At 48.7% G+C, this 16237-nt stretch overlaps 1 protein-coding gene across 4 annotated transcripts; it reads right to left on the reverse strand.

The window, feature by feature from the left end:
* Positions 1-3133: 3133 nt before the first annotated feature.
* ggps1 (geranylgeranyl diphosphate synthase 1) lies at positions 3134-16120 on the reverse strand. Of its 4 annotated transcripts, none has more exons than XM_047029363.1 (5): positions 15825-16118; positions 13727-13827; positions 12480-12550; positions 4853-5050; positions 3134-4709 (listed from the first exon to the last, which is right to left on the reverse strand). In XM_047029363.1, the coding sequence occupies exons 2-5, from the start codon at positions 13797-13799 to the stop codon at positions 4083-4085; spliced, it is 969 nt and encodes a 322-aa protein (XP_046885319.1). In that variant the 5' UTR covers positions 13800-13827; positions 15825-16118; the 3' UTR covers positions 3134-4082. The 4 variants fall into 4 exon arrangements, with proteins under 4 accessions (XP_046885319.1, XP_046885318.1, XP_046885321.1 ...); XM_047029362.1 differs by having other exon boundaries at positions 13727-13830; XM_047029365.1 differs by lacking the exon at positions 12480-12550 and having other exon boundaries at positions 15825-16120.
* Between the last annotated feature and the right edge of the window lie 117 nt (positions 16121-16237).

The raw sequence follows: 16237 nt of genomic DNA on the forward strand, positions 1-16237 counted from the left end.
GGTACTGATGGACATGCTACCAGGCTCTGTGTGACTAAGATGTGTGGAGTGGATGAAAGCCAACTGGTGGGCCTTCTCCCTGACCACTACATCCCCACTGCTCTAAGACACTCTGTAGGGTTAGGGTTAGACACTCTGTAGGGTTAGGGTTAGACACTCTGTAGGGTTAGACACTCTGTAGGGTTAGGGTTAGACACTCTGTAGGGTTAGGGTTAGGGTTAGACACTCTGTAGGGTTAGGGTTAGACACTCTGTAGGGTTAGACACTCTGTAGGGTTAGGGTTAGACACTCTGTAGGGTTAGGGTTAGACACTCTGTAGGGTTAGACACTCTGTAGGGTTAGGGTTAGACACTCTGTAGGGTTAGGGTTAGACACTCTGTAGGGTTAGACACTCTGTAGGGTTAGGGTTAGACACTCTGTAGGGTTAGGGTTAGGGTTAGACACTCTGTAGGGTTAGGGTTAGACACTCTGTAGGGTTAGGGTTAGGGTTAGACACTCTGTAGGGTTAGGGTTAGGCACTCTGTAGGGTTAGGGTTAGACACTCTGTAGGGTTAGGGTTAGGGTTAGGGTTAGACACTCTGTAGGGTTAGGGTTAGACACTCTGTAGGGTTAGGGTTAGGGTTAGACACTCTGTAGGGTTAGGGTTAGGGTTAGACACTCTGTAGGGTTAGGGTTAGACACTCTGTAGGGTTAGGGTTAGGGTTAGACACTCTGTAGGGTTAGGGTTAGGGTTAGACACTCTGTAGGGTTAGGGTTAGACACTCTGTAGGGGGAGAACATCACTCAACCCTGGAGAGAGGATATGAGACCCATGCCAGCTCTGGGGTGATCATCACAAGACAGTACTGGGGTGATTATCACAGGACAGTACTGGGGTGATCATCACAGGACAGTACTGGGGCGATCATCACAGGACAGTACTGGGGCGATCATCACAGGACAGTACTGGGGCGATCATCACAGGACAGTACTGGGGCGATCATCACAGGACAGTACTGGGGCGATCATCACAGGACAGTACTGGGGCGATCATCACAGGACAGTACTGGGGCGATCATCACAGGACAGTACTGGGGCGATCATCACAGGACAGTACTGGGGCGATCATCACAGGACAGTACTGGGGCGATCATCACAGGACAGTACTGGGGCGATCATCACAGGACAGTACTGGGGCGATCATCACAGGACAGTACTGGGGCGATTATCACAGGACAGTACTGGGGCGATCATCACAGGACAGTACTGGGGCGATCATCACAGGACAGTACTGGGGCGATCATCACAGGACAGTACTGGGCGATCATCACAGGACAGTACTGGGGCGATCATCACAGGACAGTACTGGGGCGATCATCACAGGACAGTACTGGGGCGATCATCACAGGACAGTACTGGGGCGATCATCACAGGACAGTACTGGGGCGATCATCACAGGACAGTACTGGGGCGATCATCACAGGACAGTACTGGGGCGATCATCACAGGACAGTACTGGGGCGATCATCACAGGACAGTACTGGGGCGATCATCACAGGCCAGTACTGGGGCGATCATCACAGGCCAGTACTGGGGCGATCATCACAGGACAGTACTGGGGCGATCATCACAGGACAGTACTGGGGCGATCATCACAGGACAGTACTGGGGCAATCATCACAGGACAATTTCCAGGGTGATCATCACAGGACAATTTCCAGGGTGATCATCACAGGACAATTTCCAGGGTGATCATCACAGGACAGTACTGGGGCGATCATCACAGGACAGTACTGGGGCGATCATCACAGGACAGTACTGGGGCGATCATCACAGGACAGTACTGGGGCGATCATCACAGGACAGTACTGGGGCGATCATCACAGGACAGTACTGGGGCGATCATCACAGGACAGTACTGGGGCGATCATCACAGGACAGTACTGGGGCGATCATCACAGGACAGTACTGGGGCGATCATCACAGGACAGTACTGGGGCGATCATCACAGGACAGTACTGGGGCGATCATCACAGGACAGTACTGGGGCGATCATCACAGGACAGTACTGGGGCGATTATCACAGGACAGTACTGGGGCGATCATCACAGGACAGTACTGGGGCGATCATCACAGGACAGTACTGGGGCGATCATCACAGGACAGTACTGGGGCGATCATCACAGGACAGTATTGGGGTGATCATCACAGGACAGTCCCTCCTTCAGTCACTTGATTTGCTCTTTGGTATCAAATGATTCTGCATTTAATGCCTTGTTTTAGTGGTTGTAAAGTTTTTTTTTTTCTTTAAGAACCTCTGATAAATGTATGTGCCTTTCGAACCCTTCAACAAGGAAGAGGTTTTTATGATTGGCATCTGCATAAAACCTTTACACTTGGGGCCTTCATGTTTGAATTCATCAACTTTTTGTGAAATAATCTAGTAAAAGCTACACCAAGATTGTGGATCTTGGATGACACTCAAATGTCAAGTTCCTCAGTGTTGACTCTTTAGTCAGTCATGTGTATTTTCATGAATACTGTAGTCAGGTCATGATTACAGCATTGTAATGGCTCTCAACAGCTAATACCAGATCCATCCATATGCCTTAGTCTGACAGTAAGGAACCATTGCCCAAAACACATCAATGTTTCCTCAAATATAAAGAGCCTTGTGCTGAGGTCATCAGCTTTTAGAAAGCAGAGTGTGTAAGACAAGCCAGGAGTTGGCTCAGAGCTTCATAACAGTTCAAGTGTCTGTGTGTGTGTGTGTGAGAGAGAGAGAGACAAACTCACTGCAGTCAGCTGTGCCTGCATGTACATACAGTCCAACATGTGATGTCTAGTTGGCAGCTAGAGAACTGCTAAACCCAGTTTATAACAACTGTACAAATGGCAAAGAAAATGCTCAGCAAAGAGGCCAGCTCACGAAGCACTTCTCAGGTCATTGAAATATCGTCCAGAGCGTTGTGTGCAGAGGAAACTGGTGGTTTGGGATTGCCAAAGTCTGTCTGATAGACATGTCTGCATCCACAACAGAACTACTGTAGTTAAAGTACAGTTTGTTACTGCTATTGACAGTTACAGCAAACATAAGTGTCGCATTTGCAAGTGCATCTTTGGTAGCAAACTTGGGTCATATACATTTTTGTTCACAACAAAACTTTTCATGATAGGATTTTATTGAGCAAATTCACATAACATTTTGCAGTATTTACTTATATAAAAGGTTATAAAAGACTCTTTATAATCACATAGTTCCTGTAAGCATCGTTTCAGTCTCCACCCTGCAGGACACACAACAATTCACATACATGAAGATCTCCCACAGCAAAGACTCAGGTGGTGGGCAGACACCTCAGTGAGGGGGCATCCATTCATCTTCACAATAATCCACATGCACTTTAATGTGTATCAAACAATTACTTTTTTTCATCAATTGCACTGTGGAAGTTTCTGTAAAGACTTTGGTTCTCACCCTGGTCTTACCCTGAAAGGCCATGTGATTTTGTCTGGAGTTTCTATATCCATAAGGACATTGTTTACGCCCTGACAATAATAAATCTTTAGTACACCGGTTACACAACTGCTTGGTTTGAAGAACAGCAGACATGAGACCAGACTGGTCACCTGACAGAAACAAGGTTGTGTATCTCAGAGCTGTGAAGCGATCTGGAGAGCTGCTGAGCCGGTGTCAAGCACCTGGTCTGGGTTATGAGACGGGAACTGGGTGACTGATGAGAAATGTTATGAAAAAGGGATATCCACACTTGCAGAGAAATATGTCATGTTTTTCTCCCCCATTCACAAGAGACTGAAGCACTGCTGGGTTGGTATCCACACTTTAGTCTGTTGCCATGCATGGAAACAATGCTGTGTTTTTCTGCAAGTGGGGGGTAATCTTTTCCACATAAGAGGTGCCTACAACTTGGCACTCTCAACTTGGCATGTTTTCTGGAGTAATAGGAGTGGTGCGGCCCAGCTCCTCTGTTGATGCGTTGCTCTCTAAAGGTCACAGGGAGTGTTGTCTGGCTCTGGATGGATGCAGCCCTGGGAGTATACATGATGGTGAGCTTGTGTGGTAGTAGCAGGTTTATGTGAGGTCAGTGATTCTCCGGACTGCTCTCCAGCTCAGCCCCAGCTCCGGCCTCAACCCCGGTCTCGACCCCGGCTTCAGGCTCCTGGTACATCATACTCAGGTGCTTGATCAGACTCTCTAGCTCAGGGTTCCCCCCCAGGTCAGCGATGAGGCGGTAGGCCTCGGCCTCCAGGCTGCGCAGCGTCTGCCTGGTGTAGGAGAAGGAGCCTACCTTCTCCAGGTAGTCCACGCAGTAGCGCTTGATGTCCATGTTCTCCGTGCGCTGCCGCAGGATGTTCTGCACCTGCGTGCTCTCAGGCTGCGACCATATGGCGTGGATGGTGGGGAAGGAGAACTTGCCCTCCGTCAGGTCTTCGCAGAAGCTCTTGTTCTCGCTGTACTCGCGAGAGTTCAGGTTGGCGTAGTCGTCCCGGATCTGGAATAAGAGCCCCAAGGTGTCCAGGAGGGGCTTGAGGTCACGCTGCCAGGAGGAGAACAGCTGCATGAGGCCCACGGCCAGGCCAAACAGACCCCCGGTCTTCTGAAGGACCATGGTGCGGTATTCCTGCTCGCTGGGGCAGGTGTAGGTGTCCCTCCAGTGGATGTCCAGACCCTGGCCTCGGTGCAGCTCCAACAGCTGTCTGGTGAACACCTGGAGACACAGGTACACCCCCCAGTAGCTTAGGCACCCAGTAGCTTACACCACACCAATACACACAATGATTATCATAGCAAAAGCACAAGAATGACAAATTAAATAAAAACATTGCAGTGAAATGTCAAATAAATAACCACCTTGACGGCTCCGGGGTCCTGTAGGGTGAGCACCTTCTCCAGACCCAGGATGTAGACGTAGTTGGCGGAGTTGATGACGGAGGGGACGCCGTAGATGCTGTGGGCCACAGGGAAGCCCCGACGCAGCTTGGAGCCGTCCTCGATGTCATCGATCAGCAGGCTGGCGTTGTGGAGCATCTCCGTCACCTCGATGATCACCTGCAGGGGAGGTACACAGACACATCACGGTCACATCTTTACTGGACTGACTTAACACCTCATTAAACCAACGATGTGGGTCTGTCAAATAGATGACTTTGAAAGTGGCCCTTAAGCTTTGCCTAGAGTTTTATTATGCACATTTTAGATGCATCATCAAACAAACTGGGTTCAGAACAGACATATTCCATGTTTCCCAGTTCAGACCCGGAACATCCAGCCTGTGATCCTTATGAGCATCTTAGCTGCTGCGATGCATGTCTTCACCAGAGGAGGGCGCCAGGTGAGCAGGCTGTCTCAGGAGGGAGGGGCTGACAGCAGATCTCAGGAGATGTAGGCTGGATAGACTGACTCTGGGCTTCACCCAGACACCGTCTAAGATGAACCAGTCTTAACCTAGACCCACCTTGTGTGTGCAGGGGTCAGCTAATCTGCTGTAGGTGAGTCAGCCACTGACTTCCCGACAGACAAACTGCTTTGCTGCCTTGACAGACAGACAAGGCGGATAGACAGACAGACAGGCAGGCAGAGACAGACGACAGACAGACAGGCAGGCAGAGACAGACGACAGACAGACAGGCAGGCAGAGACAGACGACAGACAGACAGGCAGGCAGAGACAGACGACAGACAGACAGGCAGGCAGAGACAGACGACAGACAGACAGACAGGCAGAGACAGACAGGCAGACAGACAGGCAGGCAGACAGACAGGCAGAGACAGACAGGCAGGCAGAGACAGACGACAGACAGACAGGCAGGCAGAGACAGACAGGCAGACAGACAGGCAGGCAGACAGACAGGCAGACAGACAGGCAGGCAGAGACAGACGACAGACAGACAGGCAGAGACAGACAGGCAGACAGACAGGCAGGCAGACAGACAGGCAGAGACAGACAGGCAGGCAGAGACAGACGACAGACGGACAGGCAGGCAGAGACAGACGACAGACAGACAGACAGGCAGAGACAGACAGGCAGACAGACAGGCAGGCAGACAGACAGGCAGAGACAGACAGGCAGGCAGAGACAGACGACAGACAGACAGGCAGGCAGAGACAGACAGGCAGACAGACAGGCAGGCAGACAGACAGGCAGACAGACAGACAGGCAGGCAGAGACAGACGACAGACAGACAGGCAGAGACAGACAGGCAGACAGACAGGCAGGCAGACAGACAGGCAGAGACAGACAGGCAGGCAGAGACAGACGACAGACGGACAGGCAGGCAGAGACAGACAGACAGACAGACAGGCAGACAGACAGACAGGCAGGCAGACAGACAGACAGACAGACAGGCAGGCAGGCAGACAGGCAGGCAGGCAGACAGGCAGGCAGAGACAGACGACAGACGGACAGGCAGGCAGAGACAGACAGACAGGCAGACAGACAGGCAGGCAGAGACAGACAGACAGGCAGACAGACAGGCAGGCAGGCAGGCAGGCAGGCAGAGACAGACAGACAGACAGACAGACAGGCAGACAGACAGGCAGACAGACAGACAGACAGACAGACAGACAGACAGGCAGACAGACAGGCAGACAGACAGACAGACAGGCAGGCAGACAGGCAGGCAGGCAGGCAGGCAGGCAGACAGACAGACAGGCAGGCAGAGACAGACAGACAGACAGACGACAGACGGACAGTGCTCAGCCAGCATATGGTGAGGATGACCAGGGGCTGTTATGAGACGTAGTAACGTTAGGATAATTAACCATGACACCAGCGCTCAGGGCTCTTTCTCGGGGGGGGGGGGGTTGCTGTGTCAGCATGTTCAGACAGCCTGACCCACAACTGACCCCCCCCCCACAGACACACAGGTTCTGCTATCAGAGTGGCTAGCCAAACACTCGTCAGCATTATCGAACACGTCCTTCAATCCTAACTAGAGCTTTGTTGCTGTGTATTTCTGTTTAGTACTTACAGCAGGCCAAACTACAGCGTTGGAAACTAGGAGCCCTGCTCTGATCACTCTCACAGCCAGGGGGCGCACCACCTAGGAGAACAGCTACAAGCACAACAGGAAGAGACGGAATGTGTTCTGGGGAAAGGCTGCAATGGGACAGAGCAAACTGTTTACTTTGAGTTTGTTTGATAAAGCGCTGCTGTGCTACAAGTCAGCCAGTCGGTCAGTCAGCCAGCCAGTCGGTTAGCCAGCCAGTCAGTTAGCCAGCCAGCCAGCCAGTCAGCCAGCCAGCCAGTCGGTTAGCCAGCCAGCCAGCCAGCCAGCCAAGTGCTTGTGCTCCAGACCTGTGAGGACTGGCTGGTGTGTGCTGGCAGGAGGGTGTCATGGTGCTGGCTGTGGCAGGAGCTGATTTAGAGGACAAGTGGCGTGCCTGGGTAATGAATGGTGTGTGCATGGTGTGTGTGTGTGTGGGGCTGGGAGCACAAAGACAGTCTCTGAAGGCCGGGCAGGGGGCCAAGGCCCCGGCCGCCTGGACGTTCATCCTCCAAACACAAGCTTTCCCCCTGCAGCTCCCTGCCACCACACCACGCACTATAGACACACACACACACACGTTCGTACACATGCACTACACACACACACACACCCCTCCCCCTCACAAACACAGAGACAACACCCCCCCCCCACACACACACACGCACATGCACTACCCACACACACACACAGCTATGGCAGATCTACTACATTCAAAGCTTCCAGTCAATACAGAAGTGCTGCCAACAGCAGGACGGGGGATGAATCTCAACAGTTTTTATTGCTGCCTTGGGATGAGATTATTTTCAGTGCACACATTCGAATGAGAAGCTTAGAGTTCCAAGTCCCTGTCCAGTGTTTCCCACAGATTAGAAAACTATATGTGGCGGGGGGGGGGTCGAAATAATTCACTAAATCAACAACAACAAACAAATAATTTCTGCATATGCAGGTAGTGACGCTGCATACAGGGTGCTAAATAACTATTTAACTGGTCGGCTCCATGACGCCGGGTAAGTAGCTAGCTCTTGAAACTTCTCACCAAAAGAACGAAGGGGAACCTTCGATTAAGACGTGTCCGTCGGTACCTAGCGAAAAGTAGCCTCAACTTTCCTAGACCTTTAGCTACGGCACTAATGCTGAAGGCTCTCTGATGTAGCTGTCGGTCTCACTAGAACGGCGTATGCATTGTTGCTAACGTGTGCTGACGTAGTGACTGTGTGTGTATGTGAGAAAGACGCGTGCGTGAAAGAGACGGAGGGAGAGCAGGGAAAGGAAATGCAGCTGAACGAATACGCTGCGTGTTTTTACCTAAATAGCGATAAAAAAAATGTTTTACGAAACGCAATGTGTGGCGGCCGGTGTTGATTCTGTGGCGCACCGCCACAAATTAGTCTATGTGTGGGAAACACTGCTGTCAGATGAGAATAGACATGGGAGACAGAAATAATCACATTTACATCATTGGCCCCCAGTAACAATAACTAAAAACATCTCCAGAAACGACCTCACTACCAAACAGAGAGAGCCTAGTCTCTCTGGCATGGCTCCCGGCCTGCAGGCTTGCAGGCGTGACGCCGGAGAGACTGCAGGCCTGCAGGCGTGACGCCGGAGAGACTGCAGGCATGATGCTGGAGAGGCTGCAGGCCTGCAGGCGTGACGCCGAAGAGACTGCAGGCCTGCAGGCGTGACGCCTGAGAGACTGCAGGCCTGCAGGCGTGACGCCTGAGAGACTGCAGGCGTGATGCTGGAAAGACTGCAGGCCTGCAGGCGTGATGCCGGAGAGACTGCAGGTCTGCAGGCGTGATGCTGGAGAGACTGCAGGTCTGCAGGCATGATGCTGGAGAGACTGCAGGTCTGCAGGCATGATGCTGGAGAGGCTGCAGGTCTCCCTTCTACTTCATTGATTACTGAATGTTATTGGCTGGGTAATTCAGTCATATTTGCCAAGCTAACAATCAGTTCTCCATTAGGAGACCAAAGGCCTCTCCAGACTGAGTAGTAAGAGCTTCAGAGATACTGACTCATATACTGAGAACCTCCAAAAACATCACAACTTAAATACAGGCTTGTTTATAGCATCAGCCTGTTTCACTTGCAAGTGAAAACCGTTGCAAACCGAACACATGAGGAATCCTTTAGGATGCTTCTCCTTCTCTGGGCATCCTTATTTAAAAAACAGCTAGGGTTTAAACCTTGGACAGGTCTAGAACTAGCCCCTAATCCAGCCACAAAACTAGGACAGGCCTGGAACTAGCCCCTAGACCAGTCATATACCTAGAACAGGTCTACAACTAGCCCCTAATCCAGCCACAAAACTAGGACAGGCCTGGAAATAGCCCCTAGACCAGTCATATACCTAGAACAGGTCTAGACCAAGGCCCTAATCCAGCCACAAAACTAGGACAGGTCTAGAACTAGCCCCTAATCCAGCCACAAAACTAGGACAGGCCAGGAACTAGCCCCTAGACCAGTCATATACCTAGAACAGGTCTAGAACTAGCCCCTAATCCAGCCACAAAACTAGGACAGGCCTGGAACTAGCCCCTAGACCAGTCATATACCTAGAACAGGTCTAGAACTAGCCCCTAGCAGCTCTCAGCCAATAGGACAGGTCTGGCACAAGCTAGCCCAAGGCATAGAGGAGGAGAGAGGGGGAGCGAGACAGAGAGGAGGAGAGAGGGAGCGAGACAAAGCGGAGGAGAGAGAGAGCGAGACGAGTAAGAGCCAGGCAGCCAGGGAGCAGGGCAGCAGAGCCCCAGATGTGCCGTGTGATCAGAGAAAGGATGCCCAGATGATTCAGACATGGACGAGCCAGTCGCTGCCTGTTTCCTCGGGCACCGTTTCCAAGGCGGCGACTTCCTGGCAGGCTGTTGTTAATGATGACAGCGAGCGTGCTCGGTCTGGATGATGGGTTCAGCGAGAGTTTACAGCCAAATAAACCACACAGCAGCAGCAGACGAAGAGAGAAGTAGAGAGTGGTAGAGAGAGAGAGAGTGAAGAAATAAAGAAGGCAGTGCTTGTTTGATATGGAAGTCAAGTGCAGCCAGGAACTCTGGGACCAGTGCAGCCAGGTACTCTGGGACCAGTAGCCAGGTACTCTGGACCAGTGCAGCCAGGTACTCTGGGACCAGTAGCCAGATACTCTGGACCAGTGCAGCCAGGTACTCTGGGACCAGTAGCCAGGTACTCTGGACCAGTGCAGCCAGGTACTCTGGGACCAGTAGCCAGGTACTCTGGACCAGTGCAGCCAGGTACTCTGGACCAGTGCAGCCAGGTATTCTGGGGCCAGTAGCCAGGTACTCTGGACCAGTGCAGCCAGGTACTCTGGACCAGTGCAGCCAGGTACTCTGGGACCAGTAGCCAGGTACTCTGGACCAGTGCAGCCAGGTACTCTGGACCAGTGCAGCCTGGTACTCTGGACCAGTGCAGCCAGGTACTCTGGGACCAGTAGCCAGGTACTCTGGACCAGTGCAGCCAGGTACTCTGGGACCAGTGCAGCCAGGTACTCTGGGACCAGTAGCCAGGTACTCTGGACCAGTGCAGCCAGGTACTCTGGGACCAGTAGCCAGGTACTCTGGGACCAGTGCAGCCAGGTACTCTGGGACCAGTGCAGCCAGGTACTCTGGGACCAGTGCAGCCAGGTACTCTGGACCAGTGCAGCCAGGTACTCTGGGACCAGTGCGGCCAGGTACTCTGGGACCAGTGCAGCCAGGTACTCTGGACCAGTGCAGCCAGGAAGCTGCAGGCTGAGTTTCAGGTCCTTTCTCTGGTGAGGATAAATGAAACTTTCAGTACTAAGACCTATTGAACAGCCGACTTCATGCAACCTGACAGGCTCAGTACCAGTACGCTAGCAAGGGCAGCTGATTTACAAAGACAAGATTAGCCTGTCTTTATCAGAAGATAAGAGGGCTGGTTTAGCAACCAGAATGGTAACGCTGTCAGTCCAGAGAGGTCAGAAACTTGTCTTCTGGGGGATTCATAGACAGAGTATTCAGCAAATGTAGATCAATGGTTCTTTGTTTTTAACTTCAATTCACAGGAGACATGTAGAGTAAGCTGAAGACGCCCTATCTTCCTGGTCTGGTACCATGTTCTGATAGTGGGATTCTTGTTTGACACAAGACAGGATTTCTGCTGTCTCTTTTGTCCTTCTCGCAACTCACAGTCCACAGATTTCTCTCAGATTCGCTTCAGAATGCCATTACAAGAACAGAATCATGTGTATAATTTGAGGCCATCTGGACTCACATGGCACTCTTGCTTTCACTGTCTCCAGTAACACTACACCACTCCGAGGCACCAACTCAATTTGGGGGAGCTGCACTCTGGAAATGGCCTACAGTGAGATGGGTTAAGTGCCAAAATCCATTAGAATTGATTTTTTTTGACAGAAAAGAAGAATAGGAGCGCGGAGGTGGAGAGGGCAGGAGAAAGATGTTTTTCTACTAAAGTGAAAGATTGTGTACACACTAGGAATGTTGAAAGGTCAGACATAAAACCAGACCAGAGGCTGGGAGAACTATTCTATACCCTTCTCGACTACAGAAAGGTAGAGGGAAGCAGAAAAGCTATTGCTTCCTGCAACCCAAACTGCTGTTGTGTCCCAGGCAGCTCATAACTGGTGTTTCATGTTTGCAAGCTCTGCAGTATGCAGACCAACTGTGATCACTTCCCACTCCGGTCACCTGACCAGTCTGGAGGCAGGTCACATGACTACATGTAGGCATGAGGAAGTAAACTAGACAGAAAATGTGTCTGAATATTTCCCTCTCAGACAGTGAGACAACAAAAGACTGCCAGTAATCACACTCTGAGGTTCGAAAATAAAGCAACTGCTTCAAACAACCAAAACGTTATTTAGTGAATATATAGCCTAACAAAGCACAACAGGAAAAGATGTAGTTTGGTGGTAACATAAATAAATGCTCATGCCTTGCCAGTTCATGTCATTACTAGGTCTGAAAAAACAATGAATCAGACTATAGACCCTTTTATAAATCTTTGAGGGAAAAAATGTATTCAAATACCAGTATTCAGTTAGTCGACAGGCAAGTGCAGAACTTGTTGAATCAATAAGTCACTCTTCAAAGGAAGCCGCAAGACATTTATAGCCCTCATTCATTTCAGTCATCTGCTTGTTGGAGAGCATAACTGAGGCCTGACCCTACATAGTGATGTTAGACCCTAGTACTCATGGTTCCCCACCCGCCCCCCCTCCCCGCCCCCCGGAGATAAAACATTTGTCACTTCACTGAACCCCCATGTTAGATATAAAGGCAAAACAGGCCAATAATTCATTAAGAACACCAAACACAGGAACGCCTCAGACAACAATGTATTCTTCAAACCACGCAAAGAACATCAACTTATTCAATATTTCTAGGTGGGAAGTAGCAAGTCAATTACCACGCCAGAAAGAAACAAAAAAGCCATTTCACCAGCCCACTTCCATCACTACAATTTACAACGTACTGAGTCTGGTCTTACCTGGAGCTTGTCATCTGGTACATTGAGCCAGTGGTTAAATGCTTGGGAAAGTTTTGTCCTAACTTGCTTTCCTGAAAAGATGAAAAATAACCAGAGACAAGGAGATGAGTTTAACAGACATTTCTACTCACAGTACAAAACCAAAGGACAATCTCTGCCTTACAACTTCTCTCCACTGCCAACAGTCCAAGCCTTGCATCTGGAACACAGCAGCAGGGACAGAGAAGTAATACTAGCTACTCGTTGCATCTGAAAACTGGTTGGTATTCATATCAATCTCCTGAGGATTTAAATGAAAAACATTTGTGGATAGAGCACACAGACTGTACTCAAAATGATACCCTGCCATTTCCCCATGTCCACCCACACAAGAGATTAGTATCAAACTTTAAAAGACTGAAGGGAAAGTACTTAATACTTCAACATAGTGAGGAGAAGACTCTTAGATGTTCCAGACCCATCGTAAGGAGTCAGAGCTATATGGAGCATGCCATGCCCCGTTAGAGGTTGCCAAGCTATACTGAAGAAATATCCATTTAAACGGTTAAAAACTCAAATATAATTTGAAACCCATCAGAGCTTTCTGGAGACATGCCCAGCTGTTCATCCAACTGATATGATGACTCAGAGAGACTTTAAAGGCACAAAGACGAATGTTTGCTAGTCACTAAAGAACCTACAAATCAGAAATATTAGAATGTCATAATGTTCAAAGAAACATATCCAGCACATATGGCTCATGCACTGATGAGGGTATTTGATGCAGGTTAACTAGTAGATAACAGTTGTACAATTACAATAAATTGGCTCCAAAGAAGAGCAAATGGTGTTGCCTACTGAGCTCCTCAGTGGTCTTATGTACAGGGAAAGATTCATCTCATTTACTCTGGGAAAAAGTGGGTCGCATAACATTGTTGGCTTTTCAGAATGGAGAACGCTGCCTGCCTCTCTGGAGATGTGCGTTTTAAGAGACAAAGCCTTTCAGAGACCAGAAAACATCTCAGAGTTTCCTTTTCAATTCATAGCATCTATGCAAGAGTAGCAGGTAAGGCTATCAACTGAATTATTCAAAGGCTTAGAAACATTTTACATGGCAGAGAAGTACAGAGATGGAAATCTGCTTTCTATGCATGCCGTGAAAGTGCAAACAGTGGACGGACATAGTAGGCAGAACACACGATGATGTCAATCACATGAGAGATTTGTGTAAAAGAGCACCATTCAAGGATGCCATTTCATGTATTTACCTGGCAGCTGCAGCAAATACTTGTATGGTTCCAGAAGAATCCGCTCGGAGGAAAGTTCCTTGACACCATCCATTTCAGCTGTCTCTACAAGTTAGTTGAACCTGCTGGAGGAAAGATCTATAATTAAACACTACTATTACCCCTTTTCTACCAACGCATTCTGGCTGCTGCTTCGGAGGCAGTGCTTGATCTTGAACCAGTTCTTTGCTTTTCGACAGCATAAGAACCGGCTAAGAACCCCAAAACTGGTTCCAATTTAGCCCCAAAAGAGAGCTGGACTAGAAGTAAGAACCGCGAGAGAACCGGTTACGTCAAGGGGGTTACCATGACAATATGACCAACAGAATCTACCGGCATTTTTCAAACATAGCTGGCTGTACTAGGAGTATACAATATGGACTTTAAAACAAACCAGCAGTGGTCAGTGAAGGTTTTCCTTGCCCTCTGGTCCTCGACAGAGGTGCAGAGCAACTTAAGAGGGAGCTTTGCGAACAAAACATATGATTCATGCCATAAAAAGCTGAACTTAGATCACGTGACTTTTGGCACCAATTTGACGCACATGACTTTTGGCACAGATTTGACTGTAGGCTCAAAACGCAAAAATCGCAATCAATCTACGCAAACGTTGCAAGCAATCTTCTGTATCCTCAAACATTATTACATAGATGGAGCAGACTGGAGCATAGTTTTAGGCCTTTATTATTCGGTTTGAAATGACTCAACTTTCAACGTTTACACAGACTTAAGTAAAAAATGCAGCATGGAGGAGTGAAGCCATACAAGCAAACATGACAAGTTGGTTAGAATTAGGAAATGTTTATTGTGGACAAACAGAATCGAGTATTCAGCCATGTAATAATTTGTTACAGCTTGCAAATCAGGCCTGGACTGGTAATCCTGGTAATCCTGGTAATCTGGCATACTGGGCAAATGCCCGGTGGGCCGACGCACTTGATTGATATATATTTTTTTCTTTTTTTTCTTATGAATTTAATATTGGCCAACAACCGGCCAATTAAGCAGGGACAGCGGCCCATTGGTTCATTTGTCATACTGACACTGTGCTGACCCAATCATATCTCTTAACAGTAGGGGTGGGAATCTTTCAGTATTTCACTATTCGAATCTTGGGGTCACGATTCACGATTTTTTTCCATTTTTAATCAAATTTCGATTAATATATGCTTGCATTTGATTCAAGTTTGCTGTTTAGTGTTACTTTATATTTGACTGTGATAGGTATTTTTGACTATGATAGGTATTTAAATAAGTTGAATTTGTGAATCGCTAGAAGACTGAATCGCGATTCATATGTGAATCGATTTCCCCCCCACCCCTACTTAACAGGCTCACCCCTCCCCCTCTGTTTCTTGTGTCAGATGCAGTGGCTCAGAGTCCGACCGATTGTGGTGGGCTGGGCTGGGACAAAAATATTGCACAGGCATTTTTGCTTAGACCGGCCCACCACAATCGGTCGGACTGCTACAAATATCGTTCTTGTGATCCCATAAAAGTACTGTTGAAAGCTACATGTTAGCTCTTATGTGGCAAAGCACTGCAGAAGTTGCAAAAAAACTCATGCAACACCTGCCGTAGCCTACCCCATCCAAAGAAAAATGAATATATCGTGATATATATAGCCTACCGTTACTGTCGGTTTTACAAAATTATACCGTGATATACATTTTAGGACATACTGCTACAGGGTATTACTCAAGCTAAACTTTTGTAGCAATATTAGTTGCCACTCACGTGGCTACACTCCTTTGCTTATGTAGGTGTTAGACTAACATTTTAAGTTAAATTTTATTTTCTTTAATGGGGGGGGGGGGGGGGGGGGGGACAGTGTCGATACCTCGCATTGTACAGGCAAAACCATAGCTCCGCCCATCTCTGGAAGCTCGAGCTAGCTACTTGGATACTCCACTTCCGTTTTCAAATGTACCTACCGTGCTAGCTAACTAGCAAATTTCCTACAACAGAAAGCAGGTCTATAGCTAGCTAACTGCTTAGCTAGCAAATTAACGCCATTTAATACTATTTATTCACAGATGAAAAACATTCACATGAAGATAATTGATCTGATATGACTTACGTATTTGGTGTAAAATAACTGTCCTAAAATCAACTGTCTTTACATTCTTCAGGCCATAACATTGATGGGATGTGATGAGTCGGCGAGACGTAAAGCTAGGATGACCAGGTCGAAATACAATGCTGCTCGCTCTAGTCAACGACGGTGCGCCATGGTTTCCTCACAGAGCAAGCGCAAAAGTGGGTGGGGAACCGAACATTGGGTCCGCACGTTTGTTTGTACAGGAACGCACAGCCCGTGATTATGGGTGGGCAGAATTTTAGTTCCATATTTGTCGTCCAAAAGAGTTTCTCGTCCCAATACAATTAACGCACGAACGTACTCAATATATTTCAAAATAAAATATTTTATACCAGATATACTCTACTTCTATACTTTCTGACGTGACACTTGTTGTCCTTACTTTCTCTGGT

This window comes from Hypomesus transpacificus, chromosome 11 (genome assembly GCF_021917145.1).
Source record: "Hypomesus transpacificus isolate Combined female chromosome 11, fHypTra1, whole genome shotgun sequence".
Taxonomy (NCBI): Eukaryota; Metazoa; Chordata; class Actinopteri; order Osmeriformes; family Osmeridae; genus Hypomesus; species Hypomesus transpacificus.

Bases quoted from the DNA above. Each gene is read 5' to 3' on its own strand.
- ggps1 (XM_047029363.1), bottom strand. From the start codon at position 13,799: ATGGATGGTGTCAAGGAACTTTCCTCCGAGCGGATTCTTCTGGAACCA. The intron at 5,051-12,479 runs GTAAGACCAGAC...CCTCCCCTGCAG, and splicing joins TACCAGATGACAAGCTCCAG to GTGATCATCGAGGTGACGGA. The intron at 4,710-4,852 runs GTGGTTATTTAT...CTGTGTCTCCAG, and splicing joins AGGACCCCGGAGCCGTCAAG to GTGTTCACCAGACAGCTGTT.